This window comes from Oxyura jamaicensis, chromosome 4 (genome assembly GCF_011077185.1).
Source record: "Oxyura jamaicensis isolate SHBP4307 breed ruddy duck chromosome 4, BPBGC_Ojam_1.0, whole genome shotgun sequence".
NCBI lineage: Eukaryota > Metazoa > Chordata > Aves > Anseriformes > Anatidae > Oxyura > Oxyura jamaicensis.
In genome coordinates, this window is record NC_048896.1 from 25,272,873 (window position 1) to 25,283,388 (window position 10,516).

General features: G+C 40.1%; 1 protein-coding gene across 2 annotated transcripts; it reads left to right on the plus strand.

Annotated features, from left to right (window-relative positions):
• Positions 1 to 117: 117 nt before the first annotated feature.
• ERI1 (exoribonuclease 1) lies at positions 118 to 9,663 on the plus strand. Of its 2 annotated transcripts, XR_004750651.1 has the most exons (7): positions 118 to 316; positions 2,561 to 2,771; positions 3,619 to 3,702; positions 4,454 to 4,563; positions 6,002 to 6,116; positions 7,249 to 8,320; positions 8,549 to 9,663. XR_004750651.1 is itself a non-coding variant. In XM_035325771.1 (6 exons), the coding sequence occupies exons 1-6, from the start codon at positions 240 to 242 to the stop codon at positions 7,489 to 7,491; spliced, it is 840 nt and encodes a 279-aa protein (XP_035181662.1). In that variant the 5' UTR covers positions 118 to 239; the 3' UTR covers positions 7,492 to 8,388. The 2 variants fall into 2 exon arrangements, 1 of the variants encoding a protein (XP_035181662.1); XM_035325771.1 differs by lacking the exon at positions 8,549 to 9,663 and having other exon boundaries at positions 7,249 to 8,388.
• The last annotated feature ends 853 nt before the right edge of the window (positions 9,664 to 10,516 follow it).

The following is a 10,516-nucleotide window of genomic DNA, read 5'->3' on the forward strand; positions in this document are numbered from 1 at the left end:
TTTTTTTTAGCTCTCCGTCAGCTCGTTAAGCCCTCGGTTTGGTCATGAGTGGACCGGTGCGGCGTTTTGATGTGTTTAGGTGCCAAATTATGCGTGAAATCCACCCTCCGTGTTGACTTGCCGATCTTTTTTCCTCCTAGGGCAAGCAGCACAGCGGGGTCGGCGATCAAGGAACTAAGGGGAAAAGCCCGGCTTCCAGTCAGAGTGACTTCAGCGACCCGGTGTACAAGGAAATCGCCATGACCAATGGCTACATCAACAGAATGACCCGGGACGAGCTTAGAAGTAAACTTGCAGAGTTCAAACTTGAAACCAGGTCAGGCCGAGTCGCAGCCATTCCGATTTACCCTTGAGTATGATTATTTTAAGGTTTAAACACACGCCACGAAGTGAAAAGGAGACGTGCCATCAACCCCTAGGTGTTCTGTGTGCCACCTCGATGGAGCTTTTCTTGTAGGGTTAGTGGATGTGATACTGCTTAACGCGGTCTCAAACGTGCGCTGCCTCGACTGGTAACGCAGACAAATGAACAAATGTGTAACTAAGTCACACCTCGCCACGTGTTTGTACAAGGGGGAAAGGCAGGTCTGGAGAACGGCACGGGTTCTCGGACAGCACTGCAAACCCGGAGCGGTGAGAAGCCCGCTTCCAAAACTGTCTTATTTAGCAGTACGGCTGTGGTAGTGGCTAAAACCTCTGTGGTGGTAGGCCTGGGAATGTCGTCAGTGCAGAGAGCAGTTAGCCTTGGGTGGGGTGCTCGCTAACCTGGCGAGGTGTGGGTGAATACTGGGAATAGGTGAACGTATGACAAGCTGGGCTTGTGCTCAGGGAGGAGGAAGAGGAAGGGGCTAGGCTTACAGAGAGTGGTTCCTGCTGCATAGGAAATAAGAAGGAGGTCAGCTGGGAAAAAGAGTGTGTTGTTTCTGTTGGCAACGGTAATAAGGGAGTAGCGGTGGTACTGGGGAGTTAGCAAAGTCTGAAGTTGGAGCTAGGATGCTGTAGAGGCAGGAGGCGTACAACGGATGCGATGGAGGAAGGCTGGAGGGAAAAGTCGAGCTTTCCAGAGAAGACGAAAGCAAGGAGAAATAATGTCCAGACAAAAAAGACGGAAGGAGCAGAGATTCATTTGGAAAGAAAAAAAGGCAGGGGAGGAGCTGTGCAGGGGAAGTGCAGCCTGCCACCTCCACCCCGTCTGTCTTCTAATGTTCTGGCTGCATGACTTTGTTTAATTCCTCCTTCGATTAAATGAATTTGGCTTCTCAGGAGGAAATTATTTACCGTTATGTGATAAAATTTATAGTGAAGCAGACTGGATTTGTACGGCTATTCAGCATTTATTCTGATCTAAAATTGCCAAGCAGAAATCAAATAGCAGATGACGTGTTTGTGGTTTCCTCCTAGGTTATTAATTTTCTATTTGTGTTTTTTTATTCAGTTGTAAATGCGGAAAGATTTAAATGTGTTTTTTGTTTTGTTTTATTAAGTTAGACTTAGTGGTTTCTTAGTCAATTAATTCAACTAAGCTGATCAGAATATGTCTTGCACGTAAACAAATGGAGCGTCACCCCTAACACAGAGAGTTGAGTGGATGGCAATGCATCATCCTTTCCTCTGAGGTTATTTTGCTGGTAGATCATCACCTCTTTCAACTCATTTTAATATAAGATGGGAAAAAAAAAAAGTAATTTTGACTTCTCAAACTCAAGTTTAATAGTCTGATTCCAGTTTTTCGTTGCGGATCAGTGGACTGCTTTTCTAACAATATCGCTTGTTACAACGCTGCTGCTGTCATTTCATTTGCAATGTAAAACTTCAAAAATAACTTCTTCCAAGAGTAAATGGACCTGGTTTGTTCAGCTCTGGTTTGGTATGTGGCTTTTCTAGCACCTGTATTTGTATATTGCTGTGTCTGTGTTAAAAAGTAGCAGTAAGTACCTTTATTCACTTGCCACAGTGAGTGTTAGCCACAAATCTGAAGCCAGCAAGTTTTTCTGACAACTGGATTTTAGAGTACTTGATTTTAATCAAGTCAATCAAGGTCAATTTTAAAATTTAAGCGGACACAAATTTAAAATGTGGGCATTTGAGCTGGATTCTGAAATTAACTGTGGCACTGATGCCTCAAGTGCCTGTTGCTTCAGGGAGGGGACAAATGGAAAGATGGGGAAAGCAGTGCTGCTTCCAGAGTCAGAGGTCATCTTTGAGCACTTTTTGAAGGCCTAGGCTGTGCAAAAGCAGGGACTGCTGAGGCTTGCTGAAGTGGAGGTTGCTCTGCAGAGCTATTGCGTGTCTCTGCACTTGGCTTCTGAGCCTCTTCCAAAATACTGATGTTACCTAGTCCTGTGGGTTGTCTGGGATATCGCAGCATCTGCAGTATCCCAGATAACGGAGTGTTAACTGCGTGACAAAGTTGAATTCAGACTTCATAGGTGCTGGTGCTTAAAATCAGGTTATAGACAGTAAGATTTTGAATGTTGAATACAGCTTCAGTGCTACAACAGTGAAATAAGCAATTAAACAAACGTGTACTTAATCGTAGTTACTCTCGTCCTCTATTTAGAGGAGTAAAAGATGTGCTGAAGAAGAGACTGAAGAATTATTACAAGAAACAGAAGCTGATGCAGAAGGAAGCTCTTAATTCAGACAGCTACTATGACTATATCTGCGTAGTTGACTTTGAAGCAACCTGTGAAGAAGGAAACCCACCTGAATTCGTACATGAAATAATTGAGTTTCCTGTTGTCTTATTGAACACACATACCCTGGAAATAGTAAGTCATCTAATTACTGCGTCAGTATGCTGTTCTTTGATGTAACTTCTTTGCTTCGGAAAGTCTGGAGTAGTTTTTAAGTAGATCTTGAGCTTCATTAAAAATAACACTTTTTTTTTTCTTAAATACCTATCCTCCGAGCCTCTTACAAGCAAAACTAACTTTCCTAAAAGAAGCTGGAAAAGATAAATCCTCTGCTGATATATCTACTGATATGAGGGAACTCTCCGTTTCTCAGTCTTTTTTTTTTGTGTCTTTTTTTTCTTCTCCTCCTCTCCGTGCTTTAAGATTCACAAAGCTATTTTTAAGACTTTGGAGATTCGTCATAAACAAGAATTAGGACAGTCTGTGGTCTCCTCTGAGGCAATGAGGAGACTAATGTGGAATTCTAGAAAGGAGGGTTCAGCGAGCTCACTTCCTCAGCAAGTTAGACTATTCCTGCAGCCTACCTTATAGATTGGCAGCTGCCTAACCCGGATTTAAAAATACTCAGTAGAAATTTTGCAGCCTCATAAGTGCTCTATTCCTGTACGTCTTTCTTTTAGGAAAAACTTAACCTGCTATCTAACTGAAACTATGCCTATGAAATGGAGAAACCGAAGATTCCTCTGATAAATGGTACATTTATCAGGAAGTTTTAAGAGGAGGAGGGTTTCCAGTAATTATTGTGATGCTACATGCGATTGTAGCTGCATGCATGCCTCTAACTGTGGAAAGAGGAGTGTGCAGAGTACCAAGAATGTTTTGTAGTAGCTGCTATTGCCTTTTGAGCTCTGGGCAAGCCAACGAAGTTGCATCGCGGGCTACGTAGCGCGCTGCTGCTCACCGCTTGACTCTCTTGTAACAGGAGGATACGTTTCAGCAGTATGTGAAGCCAGAGGTTAATCCCAAACTTTCAAATTTCTGTATTGGTCTGACAGGAATCACCCAGGTAATTTCTACTTTTCTTTGGGAGAAAAAAATGAAAAAAAAAAAAGAGATGCGTTGATGTTTTCAGACTTGCGTGGTATCTTTCTGGAAGATTATTTATGTAATCCTTGTTTCTTGTGCCCTCTCCCAGCTGTTACCCTGGAATTGATTTCACTTAGCTGGTCATTCATGCCTTTTAGGAGCTGTAGGGAAAAGCGTTCATTTTGTCATACGTTTTGGCCAGCTGGGGTCAGCTGTCCTGGGTCTGTCCCCTTCCAGCTTCTGCTGCACCCCCAACTTCCTCACTGGCAGGGCAGTGTGAGAAGCTGAAAAGCCCTTGGCTTAGTGTAAGCACTGCTCTGCAACAGCTAAAACATCAGTGTGATATCAGCATTGTTCTCATCCTAAATCCAAAACACAGCACCATAGCAGCTGCTAGGAGGAAGATAACTCTGTCCCAGCTGAAACCAGGACACCTATTTACTTTTATAGATGCCATTTGAGGTCTGGCTCTTCAGTGGTACTTGTGCAGGTGTTTTTTTTTTTCAGTTTAGAAAAATCTGTCTCCTTACCCACTTATTTTAATGTGTAGTCTGTTTCTAAGATCATTGTGAGGCCAATTTAGTGAGGTCTTTAGTATAATACTGGTATACAGCCTATATACCAGTATAATTCTTACACTTCACGTTGTGAGGGTTTGTTGGTTGTTTTTTGTGGGTTGTTGTTGTGTTTTTTTTAAGTGTTCCTTGCTTTTGCCTTCTTTGTTCTGTTAGGACATCATTGATAAAGCTGATACATTTCCTCAAGTTCTACAGAACGTCATAGACTGGATGAGACAGCGAGAACTGGGAACAAAGTACAGCTATTGCATGTTGACGGATGGGTATGTCCTTCTGTAACCTTCAGCACACTCTACAGCTGCAAAATTATGTATCAACTATTGTTAAAAGTGGATTTTAATAATAAAAGTGGATTTGCCATTTTTATATTACAATCTTAGCTTTCAAGTAAGTCAGGAAAGCTAATCCGAGCAGTTTGAAATGAAGCTTAAGTCCATTAGATGGCACTGTTTCTTTTCCAGGTTTCTGTATGCAAGTAAGTGACACTGAGTAGGCTTTTTTTCCTTTCTTGTTGTAGTTCTCTGTTTCCACCGAGTTTTCATATTGCACATAATACCTGGAAATGCCTAGTACGGAAAGCTTTGTGTGTTGACCTAGAGGACTGTCTCTGACAGCTCCAGCTCTGACAACCTATGCGCGTGAGGAGCTGGCTAGTCCTTGAACTGCCACTTCTCCACGTTAGTCTTTGCTTGATGTTGGTTATGCTTCAGAGTGTATGTGCCTCGTCGCGGTGAATGATACGTTTTCACGGTGAGATGTCTGTTGTTTGCCTGGAGTTAAGTCTTCTGCTAGGCTGGATGAACAAGACACTGCTATAATGACTGTGGTGAACTGAAGAGAGAGAAACCCTGAAAGAAAACTGGAGCTTATGAAAAAAGAGCATGAGGAATCTTAGTATGACTCTGTAATGCTTTTCTCAAGTAAAACACAGATAAATATTCTAGCCTATGACATGAGTGGTTTGGAAAAGTCTTCATAAGAGATGAATGGATACATGACAAAACCTGTAATAAGTCCAATCTACCAAGTGAAAGAATTATTTTGGCCACAGCCCCGCTTCTTTTTTCAGAATTCCTGAAGATTTGGACAATGGCCATCAATCACAGGCCTTTTTGGCTTCTTTGGAAGCAATAGCTTTTTAAAAAGACAACATTAAGGTAAAGCTGGTATAAGACTAGTTATATTAAGGGGTTTAGAACGTGTCTGGAATTCTCAAGGGGAGTCCCCTTGAGAAAACAGCTGCAGTGAGATTGCGTAGATGGCTTCAAGAGAGGGAAAAAATGGCTTTGCTCTTGAAGCTTACAAACTTGCTGGGATGCTTCCTTTCAGGAAGGAAAGCTAGGAGTGTGTAGGGTTACAACTTCATCTTCTCTCCATAAAGGTCTGGTTCTTCTAAAACGAATTACGATCTTGTTTCAGTATCATCAGTTATGGAGACAAATGTATGCATCCTGGGTCTGAAACCGTTCACTGAAAATGTTTCTCCTTTTGCTATTTGTTTTCCCTATCCTTAAGAGTTTCATACTAAAAGATTCCTTTCCATGACTACAGACAGCTTTTCCTAATCTAAGCAGTTTTCCTTCTACTGACACCAAAGAAAAGACATCTTTTTGTGTGTCAGATGTGCAATAGGTGGAATAGAGAGTATATGAATTATTCATTATTAATGTCTTTCTCTTTTTTTTCTTTTGATATTTTAAGATCTTGGGATATGAGTAAATTTTTGAATATCCAGTGTCGTGTTAGCCGTATTAAATACCCTTCGTTTGCCAAAAAGTGGATCAATATTCGCAAATCATATGGGAACTTCTATAAGGTTTGTACAGATAATTGTTTTCTCTTGCAGGAAATTTTTGTTTATCTCGAATGTCCTGTTGTACCTGTGATTGTTACGTGTGTGGTATAAAAACAGTGTAACTTAATCTAGTTGCCTGGAGCCTAATTTTCTAATGTCATTCATGCCCACATCTCATTTTACTAACTGAAAATGATATCATCTACTGCATTTTAATTTTAATCTTGCTTTTAAGAATCAGCAGATGTGTTCATTGTTGCATGAAGGATCGTCTAAAATGTCATACTGGTGCTCTTGGATCTTAAAGTAGCTGAAAAGAGTCTGTATTGATTTTGCAATTATCGTTTCCTGTTTTCATGTAATATAAAACAAAGTTGCATCACTACGGTCGGCTATCTCCACTTTTCACAGAGTAGTGGGGACAGGAAGAGATTAGGACCTATCTACAGCTGCATCAAATTGTCAAGAGAAAAGTAATGTAATACTGGTTCAGTGCTTTCCTTGCCATGAAGTGGGTTATTGGAGATTCTGGTGAATTACTGGTTAGTGTAGCTAAACCATTTCTCTGAATATCATTTGGACCTGGCTGGCAATCTTCTCTTGAAGGGATTTGTTATCTTTAATATAACCTCAGGAAAAAGGAGGTTGACATTTCATAAGAGATTTAGTTCAGCTGTCATCTGTGTAGGCATGGGCAACTGTTAGTGTTGCCAATCTGTTCAGAAATTTGGGCTCAGTAAGAATCAGGATCCTGACCCTTCTTAATCCCTTAGAATTCACAAGAAAACAAGTCTGATTCCCTCTGCTACACCACTTTGGTAATTCCTTCTTTATAAGTCTCGTTAAACCTTGCTGGACCATGACTTCCACCGTTGCCAGTGTTGGCACGTCTTGAGCTGGTGCTTGTCATGGTGAGAAGCTCTTAAAATGGTTCTGAGTCTAGACAAGCTCCTGTTGACTACGTCTCCACTACAAAAATGAGTGTCTGTCTCAGCAAGGTGCTTTGAAGTGAAATCGTTAGTGATCCAGTAACAGGCAACATGAAAGTAATACGTGGTACTTAACATCTGCATCTGCTTATTTTGCAGCGTGTTAGGTTAAGAAGACCTGGTACAGAACCTAATTCTTAAATGTGGTTCACTTTCTCCATCAGGTTCCTAGGAACCAGACCAAGCTCACAATCATGCTTGAAAAGCTGGGGATGAACTATGATGGGAGACCTCACAGCGGACTTGACGACTCTAAGAACATTGCAAGGATAGCTATAAGGATGCTGCAGGATGGCTGTGAACTGCGAGTGAATGAGAAAATGCATGCAGGACAGCTCATGACAGTCTCCTCTTCAGCCCCCTTAGAGGGAGCCCCTGCTCCACAGATGCCCCGTTACAGAAACTAACAGTTCAGGAATCCTGCATTAGGAACTGCTCTCAGATACCCACTACAGATTGTTAATAGCTTATCAAATGGTAACCTCTGCAAACCCGTCTGCAATTCAGAACCTGAAGGCACCTTAACTAATGGTCTTTGAAAAAAAGAGTATGGAAGCTTTTTGAAGCCTGTGCTACGTTTTTTTATACTGATGATTTTTTTTTTGTTACTGGTTTTTGCACCTTTTCTAGCAGTAAGGCTGATATGCAAAATCCAGGCAAAGTGGTGAGCTTTGAAGGACATGGAATTTAAACACATGCAAAGATTGATTAGGCTTGTGTACTACTGTTCCACACCAGCTTGTGGTAGTATTTATTCATTATTCCATACTATAATGATATCTAGCATATCATTATTCATTGCATCCAAACAAGATGTTGCTAAAAGAGCTGAAATAAAGATTGGCTGGGCTGGCCTCTGCTGATAAGGCAATCTCATTAGGATTCCTGCTGATAATTGTTTTTCACAAAGTCTGACAAATGGGAGCACGTTCATCAATTCTAAGCAGTAGAGAAGTAGTGTGGATTTTTTCTTCTTTTTTTTTTTTTCTTTTTTAATTTAAGGGATATGCTTGTCTTTGACCACATCAATTATATGAGCTGTGTCTTGAATAAAAAATTCATTCACGCAGTATGGCATTATTTTTTTTAACCCATATTTAAAAAGAGGAGGTGCTTTGGGACTTCACATTGAGGATCGTATTTCCTGTGCCTGCTACACTCAAGCTAAATCAAATGAAGGACAGCCTATTTAAACATTTGTCATCTATTTTGACTTAAAAATGAAGTGAAATAAAAGTAAGTTCAAACCAAGTTCAAAATTCTCTGTTACATGGTTGTTAATAAAACAAGAAGCTTCTAATTCATGGTTAGAGACTTGCTCATTTCTTTTTGGTACCTTCTCCTACCTCTGCTACCATGGAACTATGCCTTTATCTGCAATCTAACAATGGAAGGTGTATAGATATAGTTTTATTAGTGAAAGTCACATCTAATTATTAATAACTTCCTCTGCTTTCCTCCCAGGCCCCAGATAATGATACTCAAATGTGGCCAAACCGTTCATTTACTTAATCTCAGCGGGCTGTGACAAAGTACAACTTTAATGTGATCGGCTTTGCATTACAATGGCTTGTTCTGAAAAGCAGAATATTGATTGCTCTCGGTCAAAAAAAAAAAAAAAGTTTGTTTGTTATCCCTGTATTATAATTCATTCTTTCTTTCTGCTGCTTATGTTAAGGAAACAGAACTAATAATTCATAATAAAGCCCTGTTTGTTTAGGACATTTACTGCTTGGCTCGTCAAACTCCTCTCGGTTCTCCTTGTTCTTCTGTCTGTTAACTGTTTCAGTGGTAACCTGAACATGTTGTTATAAATTCATGTAAGAGAGAAATACCGGTCAATTCTCCAATGATTTGTAGGAAGAAAGCAATTTTCTTTCCACTCATAGCTACAGGCACTGTTGTGGGCACTTGGGGACAGCCCAAATGATGTTTCTGTAAGTGCATATTTGTTTTACTTGTAGCCTTTTGTTGAACTTCACATCTTCCTCTTTCTGCAGGAATACTGGATGTATTTTTAGAAAGACAAAATCTCTGATACGCTTACTCTGATCACTTAATTCTAGTCCTGTATTCTCTACAAACTTTTAATTATATATTTGTTCACTGTAGAGATAATATTCTCTCTTCTGGAATTGTGAAAAATCATAGTAACTTCTTTTGTCTCTGAATTTCCTTGCTAAAGGTTTTTATGATAAAAATGAGTCTAGCTCAGCAAATCTCTCTTCAGAAGACTGGCAGTGTCTCAGACTTTACCACTAGTCGTATTTACAGGTCTGGAACTACGCTCACAGTCCAATGAAAGAATTACTTGTTACGGATTATACTACAGGTTTCATAAGTGAAGAGCTATTGTAATTTTACATTAAGTACGGAATTATTTATTTTTGTTAAATAACTTCAGAATGGTATTTTGAAATAAGGGTTAAATATTAGATTACTTTTTATTTATTGCCAGTCATTTTTTATTTTTTTTTATCAGAGTTGTAGAAATTGGTAGAATAATTCCAGACGTTTTTTAAACGTAAACTCTATTAATGTCAGACTGGAAGCTAATTAAAATTTTTCACAGAATCGCAGGATGGTTGATTCTGTGATTTTTAAAATGAAGTTTATCAATGTTTGTTTATTTGAAATGTAAACAGTTGTATTAAAATAAGTTGGTATCTTTTAAAACAAGGTACTGAATTCATTCCATAAACCAAGACTTCGACAATCTTGGAGGTCTCAGCGTGGCCCGTGGTCAGTCTTGTTTGGTGTACTAGCAACATTACCGTGGTTAGGAGGCTCATATTTCAAGAATGCACCAAGTTCACAACACTTCAAAGGATATGTTTTCCTGGATGCTTTTATACTAAAGGTGAAGGAGACAATTAAGTAAATAATAATAATAAATAAATAAATAAATAATAAAAAGTGGCAGGGTGATTTTAGTAGTGATGTTTGTGTTGCAAACATTTTTTCAGATTTCACTTGTTTGTGCAGAGGAGAACCTTGCTGGGTGTATCTCTGCTGTAGTGAATATTAGAGGAGTTATGGAATCAGAACGGCTCGAGTTGGAAGGGACCCCAAAGATCATCTAACTTCAACCCCACTGCCGTGGGCAGGGATGCCAACCACTAGGCAAGGTTGGCCAAGGTCCATCCAGCCTGGCCTTGAACACCTCCAGGGACGGGGCATCCACAGCTTCTCCTGGCAATCTGTTCCAGTGCCTCACCACACCCTCTAAGTGAAGAATTTCCTCCTAATGTCTAGTCTAAATCTACCCTCTTTTAGTTTAAGACCGTTCTCTCGTATCCTGTCATTATCTACCTCAGTAGTTCCTCCCTCCCTCCTTTTTGTAAGACCCCTTTAAGTATTGAAAGGCCACTATAAGGTCTCCCTGGAGCCTTCTCCAGGCTGAACATCCCCAGCTCTCAGCCTTTCTTCATA

Bases quoted from the DNA above. Each gene is read 5' to 3' on its own strand.
- ERI1 (XM_035325771.1), top strand. From the start codon at position 240: ATGACCAATGGCTACATCAACAGAATGACCCGGGACGAGCTTAGAAGT. The intron at 4,564-6,001 runs GTATGTCCTTCT...TGATATTTTAAG, and splicing joins TATTGCATGTTGACGGATGG to ATCTTGGGATATGAGTAAAT. The intron at 6,117-7,248 runs GTTTGTACAGAT...TTTCTCCATCAG, and splicing joins CATATGGGAACTTCTATAAG to GTTCCTAGGAACCAGACCAA.